A 15,000-nucleotide genomic window follows, 5' to 3' on the forward strand; every position below is an offset into this window, starting at 1 on the left:
GGTGCACACTGGTTATACAGGTGTATATACAGGTACACACTGGTTATACAGGTGTATATACAGGTGTATATACAGGTGCACACTGGTTATACAGGTGTATATACATGCTCTGGCAGAGCATGATTGGTGAATTGATGAATATTAAATATGACACTTTCATCCTGACCTTATCTTCTTCTCACCTTTGTTATCACACTCAATTAGAAAAGTTAGACCAGATCAAACGTGGACCCAGCCTGGCTCAGGTCCAGGTCTGAAAGTGGACCCAGCCTGGCTCAGGTCCAGGTCTGAACGTGGACCCAGCCTGGCTCAGGTCCAGGTCTGAACGTGGACCTGAGCAGAGCTCAGCAGAGATGAATGAGTGAATGTAAGAAAGAAAGACGGACGACTCCACAGTGTGAAATGTTTTTATACACTTGTAAAAAAAATACACAAATTAAATAAATAAAACAAAAAGTTCAGTGAAGACCTGAAGACAACATCTGGTATGATTTGGTCCCATACAAATAAAGATTGAGCGACTCTGTTTTCACACAGTCACATCAGGGAGAACGCTGCCATCTGCTGGAGACAAGTAGAACTACAATCCTGACAGACCAGACACTTCAGGGCCGTCCAAAAGGAAACACTGAAGACACTCCCGTGCGCACAGCTAGCGCTTTTCTGCTCGGAAAAAACGCCAGGTGAACACAAGGCCTTTGTCTCCGCAGGACCAGGAAGCATGAGTCAATGAGGTCAGGTAAAGGTTAGTGACCAGGTAACGGGTCAGAAAAACGGGTCAGGTAACTAGAATTTTCCTACAGAGTTACAGATGATGTCATAGAGGCAAAGGTGATGTCATAGAGTTACAGGTGATGTCATAGTTGCTCTCTTGTTGGAGGTCGTTAAAGGTTGTTAGAGTTCGGGGTTCAAGGCAGTCCGTACTTCAGAAGTGGACTTGTCCTGGACCAGCTGGCCCTCCAGGGTCAAGGTTCCTGTAGTGCTGGATCAGGGGAGGGTCAGTCCACTGAGTTCTGGTCAGCAACTGGTCCACATGAGGTCCCAAGGTTCTGTGTGGAAGAGGGTACTGACTGATACCAGGGTCTTGATGAGGTCCATCAGGTCTGTAAGAAGTCCCTGTGAGTACAGATGTGTTCTGATCCAGGTCAGTCTGCTGGTCCTGGGTCTGCTGGTCCATGTGGTAGAGCTGCTTCTGAAGTTCATCGTGGGGGTCCAGCCGAGTAAGGTACTGCAGTTTCTTGTGGTTCTGAATGTGACCCTGATCCTGGTGGTCCAACTGAATGTGGTTCTGTTGTTTCTTCTTATTTTGAACGTTTTCCTGGTCCTGCTGGTGTTCTTGGTTCTTCTGGTTCTGGTCCTCGCCCTGTTGGTCCATGTGGATCTGGTACTGCTGCTGGTTCTTCTGGTTCTGATCTGTGTGGTCTTGGTTCTCCTGAAGGTCCATCTGGGCATGGAACTGCTGCTTCTTCTGGCTCTGGATCTGGTTGTGGACCTGGTTCTTGATGTCCTTCCAGTGTCGTCCTCTGAGGACCGGCTCCAGGTCCAGACAGCGCTGACAAACCTCCTTCCCGGGTACCGACTGGACCAGGACATGGACTCCCAGCTGCCGCCAAACTGCCTCCTTCTCTGCGGACGACCACGGACGCCGGCGGACCTTCCTGGGAGAGACGAGGACTGAAAGACCAGCAGAAAGGTGAGCTCCAGGTGTGCAAAAGACCAGACTGTTACATGAACCCTGAACCACCAGAAGACTCACCTGAGGGGGGAGGGACCTGTAGTCGGGACTCTGGAGGAACCACACAGCTCACCTGTCTGCTCTGTGACAGAACTAGAGACAGACAGGTAGAGAGGCAGACAGGTTGAAAGACAGACAGGTTGAGAGACAGACAGGTGTTACAGAGGGATTAGGACTGAAGATTAAGTTTGAAGGTCATGAGTACAATCAGGGATCAGAGGTCATGTGGGTCACTTGGTTGGGGAGTTCAGGGGGTAAGTGATGAGTAAGGTAACAAGTCAGAACTCACCGTCTGGTCCAGACTCTTGACCCTCTTTCTCACTTCCTGATTGGACCAATTGATTCTTCATCTTAGCTGCTCCCTCTGCAGAAGAACACAGAACATGTCATTCACTAAAGTTCCTCTGGTTCCTCTTTTTAAAAACATGATGGATGGCGTGTTACCTGTGTCTGGATCAGGTGTTGAGTTGTTGGGGGCAGGGTCTTGCAGGCCCAGTTTGTCCCATTCCCTCCCCAGCATGTGGTAAAAGTCGGTGGTCTTTGCAGCGGTCTCCCAGTCTCCGTCCTGCAGACTCTCTCCGATGGCGATCTCGCAGACAGTTTTCAGGGTCGTCTTCACCGCCAGTGGAGGGCGGGTCCACCTGTAACCCGACGCCTTCCTCGCCGCAGCCAGAGCCAAGCTGAGGCGACCTGGAGCCAGAAGGTCCTGGAGGGTCCCGACCACCGGGTCCAGAGATTTAGCGGCCAGGAGGAACCGGCCCAGCTCCCTCAGCTTCTGACTGACGTAGTCATACCTCCGCCCGCTGCCACCCGGGCTCCCCATCAGCTTGTTACCATACTTACAGATCAACCAATCAGATTTCACCTGGAACATGCAGAGAGACAGGTGAGCACACACACAGGTAGATGCAGGCCGTATAGCACGCAGACAGGTAGAAGGACACACCTGGTGCGACACATGGTCCTGGTTCATGCGGTGCAGCACCTGGCTGCAGCTCTCAGAGGCTCCGCCTGAGATGGGGAGCAGGCGGGACGCCGCGGCCTGGATCCTACTGCGCTTCTTTGGCGTGTCCGCTGAGGACTCAGGAGGCAGATCCTCTGGGGGGGTCCTGACGTCTGCTGGGTCACCTGTTGGGTCACAGGTCGTGTCCTTGAAGGGGTCAGAGGTCTTTTCGGCTGTGGAGGCGGAGTCTCTGGAGGGGTCAGAGGTCAGCTTCTTGCGACAGGAGGCCTGATGTTTCCAGAGATCGGCTCGCAGGAAGAACCCGAGGCAGAGCGGGCACGGCAGGTAGTTCCTCGCATCGACGTCCTCAGAGGGCTGACGCCACGGGACGATTTCCCCAGTGCCCTGTCTGATGACCTGAGAGAGAGACAGACAGGTGTGGAGAGAGACAGACAGATGGAAAGAGATCAACAGGTGGAGAGAGACAGACAGGTGTGGAGAGAGACAGACAGATGGAAAGAGATCAACAGGTGGAGAGAGACAGACAGGTGTGGAGAGAGAACAAGGTAAACAGACAGGTAAACAGTCAGGTAAACAGGTAAACAGGTAAACAGACAGGTAAACAGACAGGTAAACAAACAGGTAAACAGACAGGTAAACACAAAGGTAAACACAAAGGTAAACAGACAGGTAAACAGGTAAACAGACAGGTAAACAGACAGGTAAACAGACAGGTAAACAAACAGGTAAACAGACAGGTAAACACAAAGGTAAACACAAAGGTAAACAGACAGGTAAACAGACAGGTAAACAGACAGGTAAACAGGTAAACAGAAAGGTAAACAAACCTCAATGTTGTGCATGTAGTTGCCCCTGCAGCGCAGGTGTTCCAGCAGCAGGTGGCGTTGTTTGGAGCCTGTAGGCAGAGCGCTTGCAGCCACCACTTCCTGTTGGTCTGCATGTTTCCTCAGCAGGTGACGAGCAATCTTCACCTGCGGCCGCCGACAGAACACGCAGTAATGTTTCTTATCCCACCGCCGTTTCCCGTCGCTCCACGTCCTCTTCACGGTCACCCCTTCCTTCTTCTCATCATGACCACGCCTCTTGTCCTTGGGATCCCGCCTCTTTGGTGTGGGACCACGCCTCTTGTCTTTCTGACTCCTCCTACCTGCCGTGGAGGTGGCCCGGCGGGGTCGGCGTCTGGCGGGCTTTGTTAGCTCTTTATCAGCACAGGAGGTTAGGTCAGAGGCGTCTCGTTTGTTTGCCATGGCAACCGCTTTGTGGTGACAGTGTCTCCACGGTAACAGAGCACCTGATGATAAGACAGACAGTTCCTAACTATACCTTACATATGGACCTTAGCGTTATTTTACTGACAGTCCCTAACTGTACTTTGCAGACAGCCCCTAACTGTACTTTGCAGACAGCCCTTAACTGTACTTTGCAGACAGTCCCTAACTGTACTTTACTGACAGTCCCTAACTTTACTTTTCAGACAGTCCTTAACTGCACTTTGCAGACAATCCCTAACTGTACTTTACTGACAGTCCCTAACTGTACTTTGCAGACAGTCCCTAACTGTACTTTGCAGACAGTCCCTAACTTTACTTTTCAGACAGCCCCTAACTTTACTTTACTGACAGTCCCTAACTTTACTTTTCAGACAGTCCCTAACTTTACTTTTCAGACAGCCCCTAACTGTACTTTGCAGACAGTCTCTAACTTTACTTTTCAGACAGCCCCTAACTGTACTTTGCAGACAGTCTCTAACTTTACTTTTCAGACAGCCCCTAACTGTACTTTGCAGACAGTCTCTAACTTTACTTTTCAGACAGCCCCTAACTGTACTTTACTGACAGCCCCTAACTGTACTTTTCAGACAGCCCCTAACTGTACTTTTCAGACAGCCCCTAACTGTACTTTGCAGACAGTCCCTAACTTTACTTTTCAGACAGTCCCTAACTTTACATTTCATACAGTCCCTAACTTTACATTTCAGACAGTCACTAACTTTACTTTTTAGACAGCCCCTAACTGTACTTTGCAGACAGTCCCTAACTTTACTTTTCAGACAGTCCCTAACTTTACATTTCATACAGTCCCTAACTTTACATTTCATACAGTCCCTAACTTTACTTTTCAGACAGTCCCTAACTTTACATTTCATACAGTCCCTAACATCACAGACAGACTGCGGCCACATCTCGTTTCTTTGATAAGATATATGTCGAAACAATCAGAAGAAGGGGGACATTAAAGCAGTAATCAATCGTGTTCTGGGAGTAAATGTAAGTGAACAAACGCTAAATTCTCTGTTTTTCAGAACAAAGTCTGGCGCTTCCTTGTCTCTGCTTGGACCCGGTGTTATGCCGAGAAATGCATCCCTGTCGAGAATCGCATGCAACTTGCAAGACAATTCAAAATTTTAAAACAATTTCACTTTCTACACTGCTCTCGAAGCGCTGCTGGTCAACATGAAAAGGAATTATCTGTGTGGGAGTGAAAAAAGAGAAAGTGCTGGGACACTGGCAGACATAATTTGGCTGAACGCTGGTTGGAGGGGCCCCCAATAATTTTTGTTTAGGGCCCCGACAGACTCTAGAATCGCCCCTGGGTGCATTTCTCCACAGGGGTGCATTTCTCGGCGTAACACCGGCGCTGCTGACGACAACACGGCGGTATCATGTTCTTCTCTTTATTCAGACTGACTCCATCGGATCAGAGTGTAAACATATTGGAGTTTCCGGAGGGTGTGTCCGATAATAGAAGCCTATTTACCTACAGTATGCTAACAACTAGCGGAAGGAGCTAAAAGCATTTGAGGAGCTAACCTGTAGCTAACACGCACCGTACTGTAAATAGAGCATTAGCCGAAGCGAGCAGAACATCAAGCCTGAGTCAGAAAATGAATCAAAAACACCTGAAATGTTTTTTTTTAAACACCTGAGATGTTCCTTACCCTGCTGACAGCAGAACTCCGGATGGTCGTTCCTTACAGCGACCGGACAACAGGAGATTTTGGTCGCCAGCGCCCCCTGCTGCTTCGGACATATTGATCTAAATTCTATCCGACCAACTTTCAAGACTTGAAATTGTCTTTAGGTCCTGACAGAAATGAATAACTAATGTGCTCTGAAAAAGGAACAAAGAAAATCTGTCATCTGTATCAGCCTGTAAAAACTTGATCCATGCTTTTGCACCAAAAACACCAGAAGCATATCCTTCCTTCTCACAGCTGTGTGTATCTCGGAAAGGCTGAGTACATGTTTTCATTCCATTGCACAACAGAGGGTGCAGCATGTCCCGTGGAAGACCTCCACACAGAGTCCATTCCAGCATACTCAAAAATCCAATGACGACAGTAATTTGTCATTCCCAGAAAAGATAGCAGGTCTTTCTTGGTCCTCGGAGGGGACATGTTTGCAAGGAGGTTGACTCTCTCAGGGGACAGCAGCGTAACACATGTCCCAGGTATTTAACCTGAGGCTGACAGTACTGCACTTTGGTCAGAGAAGCTCTGTGACCACACTCAGCCAGTCTTTCCATCAGCAACACAGAGTCAATTTGGCAGTCCTCTCTCGAAGGTGAAACGATCAACAAATCATCAGCATACTGCAACAAGGTGCTTCCACCAGATAGTTCCAAATCAGGCATGACACAAAGTGCATAAATTAACCAGTGATTCCGAAAATCCCAGTGGAAGCCTGGTGCATGTCAGCTTTCGGCCTTTGAATTTAAAAACAAACAGATACTGGCTATCTGGATGCAGAGGAATGGAGGAAAGTCTCAGTTTACATCAATGACTGTATTGCACTTTGAATCTGCACGCATTGCTGCCAGAATGGAATTTGCATCCGATTAAATCTCCACTGAAAGCACAACAATGTTATTTATAACTCTGAGAGCTGCACAAACCTGAATTCAACAGGGCAGCCTGGCTTTGGGTTTGGCAAGATGGGAGTGTTACATGGGCTGATAGTTTCAACCATCAAACCTTTATCAAAAGGGATTGAACTACAGCATCGATTCCTGTAATTGATTTCTTTGAGGCAGAATGTATTGCCTAATATTTGATAGTTTTGCATTAGCTTCGAGTTTAACAACATGAGAGAGTGTTTCAGATTCTCTGAAAATTCCCAAAAAACAACGTAATTTGACTTTTAAACAAAAGTAAATCAAAACTTTCTATCTTAACAAAAGTTCAAACTGAGAAAATTCATAAAAAGTCAAAAACTGGTACGTACTGGGAAACACTGACACCGACATCCAACATCTAACAACTAAGAAGGAAAGAACACTGAGACTAAATAACCATGGGGTAAACAAACACAGGGAAAGACAATGAGGGCAATCAAGACTGGAGGGAAAACATACAGAAATGAAGACAATACAAGATAAGACACACTTGGACAAGAACTACAATATGAATCACAAAACACTAAAGACACAAAGAACTCAAGAATTTAACAATACTCCTTACAAAAGAGAAACTTTCCAAAATAAAAACATGAAATACGAAAGACTAAACTAGGAACTTTAAGACAAAAAACATTACATTTAACCAAACAACACTGGGATAGATAGTCTTTAAAACAAAGAAACCTAAACTCTGTCATAGACCAAAATAAAAACAAAATAAGACCAAATCATAACAATCTGTGTTAACACGAGCACTGTCTGTTCAGAGCCTTTCTCTCTCCTGTTTGAGTGAGAATGCTTCACTTCTGGGTGCTCTGTGTGTCTGTGAGAGTAACTCCACCTCTTTCTTACTGAGTGTGTGTGACTGTCAGCCTGCCCTGTTCTCTCTAACTCTCTCTTTTCTGACGAACAATCCCAGCTTGGATTACCGTGAAATGGAATAACATTAACTGCTAACTTAATATTTTCTCGTTCCATTCTAACTTTGTCCATTCACACGAGAGATGAAAACGGTGACACACACTTCCAACCTTTCTCTCTTCCTACAACTCCTGCAGGCATATCAGAAGGGTGTATCTGACTGAAATGTCTGTATGTGTTCCACCTAAGGGTGATGTGCTTTTATCTGTAGCAGCATTGTGTGTGTGTGGATGTTCTATGTGTTTTTGTTTATCTTTACTTTTCACATGTTTGTTTTGAGATTCAGTTTTATTCGCTATTGTGGACTGATGATTCCCCATCGTGCATAAAGCAATTATAGCATTAAACAAAACCAGCAGCAACAGGCACATACAATCAATTCTACAATTCACTTAGCAGACTCTTTTCTCCAAAGCGACGTACATCAGAGAGTAAGAACAACACAAGCAAGGATCTAGAAAAAAGGGAACAATGTCAGTAAGAGCAAACGATCAGCTTTGAGTCTGATTGGACACACAGGTGCTGACAGGAAGTGACCAGAGGCAAAGCACAACATTGAGGGCAGTTCTTGAGAGCTCTAATCAGTATAGAAACCATCTTATAAGTCGTCGTTATCAAACAGAAACCATCGTCATTACCATCATCATCATCAATAATATGGAGACCATCATCATTAAGTTAGTAGGTATTCACAAAGAGCTGGGTCTTTAGCTTTTTCTTAAAGGTGCAGAGGGACTCTGCAGATCACATGGAGTTTGGAAGTTCATTCCACCACCGGGGGGCGACAGAGGAGAAGAGTCTAGTCAGAGACTTGGGACCCTGTTGTGAAGGTTGGATCAGACACCTTTCATTGGCAGAGCGTAGTGGGGGGGGGGAGTGTAGACCTGGATCAGAGAGTTAAAGTAAGGAGGAGACGTTTCTGTGTCTGTTTTGTAAGCGAGCAGCAGAGTTTTAAATTTGATGTGAGCAGTAACTGGGAGCCAGTGTGAGGAGATGAACAGCGGAGTGACATGTGCTCTTTTAGGAAGGTTGAAGACCAGTCGTGCTGCTGCATTTTGTATCATCTGCAGAGGTTTGATAGTGACTGTTATCGCTCTGACGTCCCTATGACCACAGAGTCTTACGTCCCGCCGGACACAGATTCACCTACTGGTCTTACCTATATCAAAATGAATTCTTAACAATCCACCCCGGGACATCTCCCCTAGGATATAAGTTCACAGTTTGATCTTATCTGTGTCAAGTCACAGCTGGCTCAGACCTCCGAGACACCCCCGCAGGATGCTCGACAGCCCAACTCTCACCAATTTGCAAATACAAGCAATCAATGATTCTCAATCATTTATTCAATTTGTATTATATGCAAATATTATTCAACAGCATGTTGTCAAGCCTACAATAATTTCAGCCGAATTACAGTTTCTTTAGGTATCGTCAAACTCAGACATGGCAGTAGCAAAGACTAAAAATAGTTTGCACTTACCAGTCTGTGTTTGTAGATATCCTGTTTCATGACGCCAAATTGTTGAAGAAATGACTAAGACTTGACTCCACACATTAAGACTCAGTTGACTCAGATGGCTTACGTTGATGAAAGTTTATACATCAGATGAATACTCATGAGGAGACATGATTCAACATCACACACATCTGTTTTGCTCAATCACATCTGCCTAGACGAAAATGTGACGTCAATAACACTAGAGCAGACAATAGCATCAGTATCAGTCAGTGTTAGCATCAGTATCAGTCAGTGTTAGCATCAGTATCAGTCAGTGTTAGCATCAGTATCAGTCAGTGTTAGCATCAGTATCAGTCAGTGTTAGCATCAGTATCAGTCAGTGTTAGCATCAGTATCAGTCAGTGTTAGCATCAGTATCAGTCAGTGTTAGCATCAGTATCAGTCAGTTTAAAGGTTGAAGTCTTTAATCAGATTACTCTGGGGGGGGGGGGGGGGGGGGTGTCATGTAAATCCATCAAAGTTCTCTTTATGGTGAACTACTTTAATGACGGCCCCTAACTTTACGTCACTGACTGATCCTCGGTTTATTTTATGGACAGCCCCACCTCCCCTTTACTGATGGCGCCTACTTCTTTTACAGACAACCCTTGATTTTGCTATCCTAACTTTACAAAATGCCCTATACTTGGCTTTACTTACCTTTTTTTTATTTACTTTAAGGATGGCCCCTATCTAAACTTCACAGGCGTCCCATTATGTTACTTGACAGACGGCCCCTAACTTTTCTGTTCAGCTGGACCCTTACTTTTCCTCAGACACAGCCCCTAATTTCACTTTACAGAAGGTGCCTACTTTTTACAGTTGGCCCCTAACTTAAATTCAAAGAACCCTTCTTATCTTACTTTACAGGCGGCCCCTAACTTAAATTCAAAGAACCCTTCTTATCTTACTTTACAGGCGGCCCCTAACTTAAATTCAAAGAACCCTTCTTATCTTACTTTACAGACGGCCCCTAACTTAACTTGAAAGAACCCTTCTTATCTTACTTTTTACAGACGGCCCCTAACTTAACTTCCAAGAACCCTTCTTATCTTACTTTTTACAGACGGCCCCTAACTTAACTTCCAAGAACCCTTCTTATCTTACTTTTTACAGACGGCCCCTAACTTAACTTCCAAGAACCCTTCTTATCTTACTTTTTACAGACGGCCCCTAACTTAACTTCCAAGAACCCTTCTTATCTTACTTTTTACAGACGGCCCCTAACTTAACTTCAAAGAACCCTTCTTATCTTACTTTTTACAGACGGTCCCTAACTTAACTTCAAAGAACCCTTCTTACCTTACTTTTTACAGACGGCCCCTAACTTAACTTTCAAGAACCCTTCTTATCTTACTTTTTACAGACGGCCCCTAACTTAACTTCCAAGAACCCTTCTTATCTTACTTTTTACAGACGGCCCCTAACTTAACTTGAAAGAACCCTTCTTATCTTACTTTTTACAGACGGCCCCTAACTTAACTTCCAAGAACCCTTCTTATCTTACTTTTTACAGACGGCCCCTAACTTAACTTCCAAGAACCCTTCTTATCTTACTTTTTACAGACGGCCCCTAACTTAACTTCCAAGAACCCTTCTTATCTTACTTTTTACAGACGGTCCCTAACTTAACTTCCAAGAACCCTTCTTATCTTACTTTTTACAGACGGTCCCTAACTTAACTTCAAAGAACCCTTCTTACCTTACTTTTTACAGACGGTCCCTAACTTAACTTCAAAGAACCCTTCTTACCTTACTTTTTACAGACGGTCCCTAACTTAACTTCCAAGAACCCTTCTTATCTTACTTTTCAGACGGCCCCTATCGGTCACACCTGGTTTCTGTTAGCACTTTCTGTTTACACCATTACCATGGAAAAGACAACATCTGAGACGTCAGAGGGTGAAACTAAGCAGACGGAAGGTGGAGACTTTGTGAGCCTAGGCTCCGCCCACTTCCGGCAGCTTGTTCACTTAAAAAGCCTCTTGTGAGTGGAGATTCTCGATCAGTGTGATTGGTGAGGTTGTGAGGACGACATGGACACACTTCAGGTGAGTGCAGCTTCTTTTTTTTTTTCCTTAACTCTCTCTCTCAGTTTAATGTGAGTTATGAAAGCTAGTTTATCTGGTTTTTAGAAGGCTCCAGAGCTAACTGTTGCTATGGACAACAGCTCTAACTCTTCTACTTCTACTGATGGCTCCTAACTTCACAAATCAGAAGAAACTGATCATTTTTAAAATCAATATTTTGTGTTGAATTGTTGATTTCATTTAATTAAGGTGTGCTAATCTGAAGTAATCAGGTTGTTGTAGAGAACCAATCTGTTCAGGAAAGCCTGACGCTGTGTCGTACAGCGAAGTAGGTGTGTGTGTGTGTGTGTGTGTGTGTGTGTGTGTGTCTGTCTGTGTGTGTGGAGGGGCAGGGTTTCCTCAGTTATACAGGTAAAGGGTCAGAGAAATCTGTTGCTAGGAAACAGATCAAACAGTTTTAAGGCTGCAGGGTCAGACTAACAGGGACCAGGATCTGACACCTGTCTGTGTTTGGGTTCCAGGTGAGCCTGGCATGTCTGCTGCTGAAGATGAACTTTCACCCTGTCACTGCCCATGTGGTGGTGTGGATCGTGCCAAACTGCCAACTGTGTCCACAAGGTAACAAACCGATCAGACGAACCTCCGTCAGGGTGTAAAACCTGGAACAAAAGTGATGACTGTGACCGAGTGTGTGCGTGTGTGTGTGTGTGTGTGTGTGTGTGCAGGTAACTTTGTGAGGCAGAACTGTACGATCCTTAACATGAAGTCAATTGGAACACAGTGTGCTCCATGTACAAACTGCTCAGGTAAACACACCTGAGCAGGTGTTCATTTGCTCATTTTGTATATTGATGATGTCATCGGCAGGTAATGTACAGGTGTTATAGATCACCGCTGCCTCGTCAGAGTTTACCGCTTTCTTTTAAAGCTGATCGATTGATCTTGTGTCGCGCAGCGGCTGATCAGGAAACTGTGATCGGGTGTTCGGCGTTCGCTGATTCTGTGTGTCGAAACAAGAGCGCTGCTGTGGCCACTCCATCGTGCAGACCTCCTGAACCTGCAGGTAAACTCACCTGTCGCATATGTCACTTCCTATTGATGACCTGTTGAGTTCTGCTTGTTTGATGATATCGTTGATTTTCTCGTCCTCAGCCTCCACCTTGAACAAGAGGATCCTCCTTCCTATCATGTGAGGATCAGCTGTTCTTTAAGCTTCTATGAGTTGTTATGGGTCGTTACCATAGCAACTAATTGAATAAATCTGTGACTTAAGGTGAAGGTTAACTGACATTGTTGGTTGTATTTGTCTCTGCAGAGGTCTCTCTGTGTTATTGGTTTTGCTGCTCGGATTGGTTCTGACCCGGCTGTCCTGCCGATGCAACAATTACAACAATATCAAAGGTAACAAGCCCCTCCCACGACTACCAAGCCCCTCCTGCTACTGCCAAGCCCCTCCCACTACACCAAAGCCCCTCCAACAATTGACAAGCCCTCCACACTGCTTGACAAGCCACTCCCACTATCTGACACACCTGTTGTTCCTTCATAGGTCTGGATCTGCTGTAACTGATCAGATCCAGAATGAGGGTCTCTATGGGTCCAGGGTCTCCAGGTGAAAACCAGCACAGATTCAGTCTACATGTAGTTAAGTTTTATTCCAGCTGTGGTCTAGCTTCCAGTCCAGGGTGCACCTAGCCTCTTGCCCAATGAAAGGAGGAGCAGTTTAGATGTAGTCCAGCTGTAGTCCAGGAGCAGTTTAGATGTAGTCCAGCTGTAGTCCAGGAGCAGTTTAGGTGTAGTCCAGCTGTAGTCCAGGAGCAGTTTAGATGTAGTCCAGCTGTAGTCCAGGAGCAGTTTAGGTGCAGTCCAGGTGTAGTCCAGGAGCAGTTTAGGTGCAGTCCAGGTGTAGTCCAAGAGCAGTTTAGGTGTAGTCCAGGAGCAGTTTAGGTGTTGTCCAGGTGTAGTCCAGGAGCAGTTTAGGTGTAGTCCAGGTGTAGTCCAGCTGTAGTCCAGGAGCAGTTTAGGTGTAGTCCAGCTGTAGTCCAGGAGCAGTTTAGGTGCAGTCCAGCTGTAGTCCAGGAGCAGTTTAGGTGTAGTCCAGGTGTAGTCCAGGAGCAGTTTAGGTGTAGTCCAGGAGCAGTTTAGGTGTAGTCCAGCTGTAGTCCAGGAGCAGTTTAGGTGTAGTCCAGCTGTAGTCCAGGAGCAGTTTAGGTGTAGTCCAGGTGTAGTCCAGGAGCAGTCCAGCTGTAGTCCAGGAGCAGTTTAGGTGTAGTCCAGCTGTAGTCCAGGAGCAGTTTAGGTGCAGTCCAGGTGTAGTCCAGGAGCAGTTTAGGTGTAGTCCAGGAGCAGTTTAGGTGCAGTCCAGGTGTAGTCCAGGAGCAGTTTAGGTGCAGTCCAGGTGTAGTCCAGGAGCAGTTTAGGTGTAGCCCAGCTGTAGTCCAGGAGCAGTTTAGGTGTAGTCCAGGAGCAGTTTAGGTGTAGTCCAGGAGCAGTTTAGGTGTAGTCCAGCTGTAGTCCAGGAGCAGTTTAGGTGTAGTCCAGGAGCAGTTTAGGTGTAGTCCAGCTGTAGTCCAGGAGCAGTTTAGGTGTAGTCCAGCTGTAGACCAGGAGCAGTTTAGGTGCAGTCCAGCTGTAGTCCAGGAGCAGTTTAGCTGTAGTCCAGGAGCAGTTTAGGTGTAGTCCAGCTGTAGTCCAGGAGCAGTTTAGGTGTAGTCCAGCTGTAGTCCAGGAGCAGTTTAGGTGTAGTCCAGGAGCAGTTTAGGTGTAGTCCAGCTGTAGTCCAGGAGCAGTTTAGGTGTAGTCCAGCTGTAGTCCAGGAGCAGTTTAGGTGTAGTCCAGCTGTAGTCCAGGAGCAGTTTAGGTGAAAGTCCAGGAGCAGTTTAGGTGCAGTCCAGCTGTAGTCCAGGAGCAGTTTAGGTGTAGTCCAGGTGTAGTTTAGGTGTAGTCCAGGAGCAGTTTAGGTGTAGTCCAGCTGTAGTCCAGGAGCAGTTTAGGTGCAGTCCAGCTGTAGTCCAGGAGCAGTTTAGGTGTAGTCCAGCTGTAGTCCAGGAGCAGTTTAGGTGCAGTCCAGCTGTAGTCCAGGAGCAGTTTAGGTGTAGGCCAGATGTTGTTAAGGTGTAGTCAAGGTAGAGTCCAGGTGTAGTCCAGGTAGAGTCCAGGTGTAGTCAAGGTAGAGTCCAGGTGTAGTCCAGGTAGAGTCCAGGTGTAGTCAAGGTAGAGTCCAGGTGTAGTCCAGGTAGAGTCCAGGTGTAGTCCAGGTAGAGTCCAGGTGTAGTCCAGGTAGAGTCCAGGTGTAGTCCAGGTAGAGTCCAGGTGTAGTCCAGGTAGAGTCCAGGTGTAGATCAGAGTAGTTTAGGTTAAGTTCAGCATTCACTATATTGCCCCCCTTTTTCATCCAATCAAAATGAAGAACAGCCACTCACCTGTGTGTAACATAACAACATGTCATGACATCACTTCCTGTTGAATGCCAAGCTGTGTCTGAAACCCCACACAGAGGTACTGCATACACTAACAGTATAAACGGCATGCTAACCTGGCTGTTAGCCATTAGCAACATACTCGACTATCTGTCTGAGCTATAGAAGACAAGCTAGCTTCGAGCTAACGTGACGTTGCTCAGTAAATAGAATTTTACAACAATAAAACATCCACGTAGTCATTTTAATATTACATGGAAACATAAAACAACATATTATAGTATTAATATTCTGAGAGCCACAATGCATTGTGGGAGGGTTTGGTATGACAGATGTGCTCCCGTCTCATACTGAAAAAAAATCTGGCTAACTAGAAATCGCACACAGCCCTAACTCTGTGCTTTTGAGGATCTTTGATTATTCAGATTGTTTCAGAGATTGAATATACAGACAGGATGTCTCACTCTGCTGGTGAACTCTGGTTCTGCACCAGCAGAGTCTGGCTTCTCCAGGACTGGGTTATGCGGTCTGGG

General features: G+C 46.0%; 2 protein-coding genes across 4 annotated transcripts in view; one reads left to right on the plus strand and one right to left on the minus strand.

The window, feature by feature from the left end:
* Nucleotides 1–393: 393 nt before the first annotated feature.
* LOC110002817 (uncharacterized) lies at nt 394–5,793 on the minus strand. 2 transcript variants are annotated; one of them, XM_020658475.3, is made up of 7 exons: nt 5,638–5,793; nt 3,527–3,990; nt 2,682–3,095; nt 2,180–2,600; nt 2,025–2,099; nt 1,757–1,828; nt 394–1,674 (listed from the first exon to the last, which is right to left on the minus strand). In XM_020658475.3, the coding sequence occupies exons 2-7, from the start codon at nt 3,944–3,946 to the stop codon at nt 926–928; spliced, it is 2,151 nt and encodes a 716-aa protein (XP_020514131.3). In that variant the 5' UTR covers nt 3,947–3,990; nt 5,638–5,793; the 3' UTR covers nt 394–925. The 2 variants fall into 2 exon arrangements, with proteins under 2 accessions (XP_020514131.3, XP_029138142.2); XM_029282309.2 differs by having other exon boundaries at nt 2,180–3,095.
* A 4,794-nt stretch (nt 5,794–10,587) lies between these two features.
* The window catches only part of LOC114921803 (uncharacterized), a 4,660-nt gene continuing 247 nt past the window's right edge, over nt 10,588–15,000 (plus strand). Inside the window, exons 1-6 of one of the 2 annotated variants that reach the window (XM_065950551.1) lie at nt 10,596–11,069; nt 11,570–11,666; nt 12,004–12,111; nt 12,201–12,237; nt 12,364–12,449; nt 12,598–15,000. The exon at nt 12,598–15,000 is cut by the window's right edge and continues 247 nt beyond it. In XM_065950551.1, the coding sequence (XP_065806623.1) occupies nt 11,055–11,069; nt 11,570–11,666; nt 12,004–12,111; nt 12,201–12,237; nt 12,364–12,449; nt 12,598–12,614 (360 nt within the window). In that variant the 5' untranslated portion in view covers nt 10,596–11,054 and the 3' untranslated portion in view covers nt 12,615–15,000. Of the gene's footprint in view, nt 11,070–11,569; nt 11,667–12,003; nt 12,112–12,200; nt 12,238–12,363 lie in introns of both variants that reach the window. The other variant, XM_065950550.1, reaches the window with a different exon arrangement.

The sequence above is a fragment of the Labrus bergylta genome, chromosome 22 (genome assembly GCF_963930695.1).
Source record: "Labrus bergylta chromosome 22, fLabBer1.1, whole genome shotgun sequence".
NCBI lineage: Eukaryota > Metazoa > Chordata > Actinopteri > Labriformes > Labridae > Labrus > Labrus bergylta.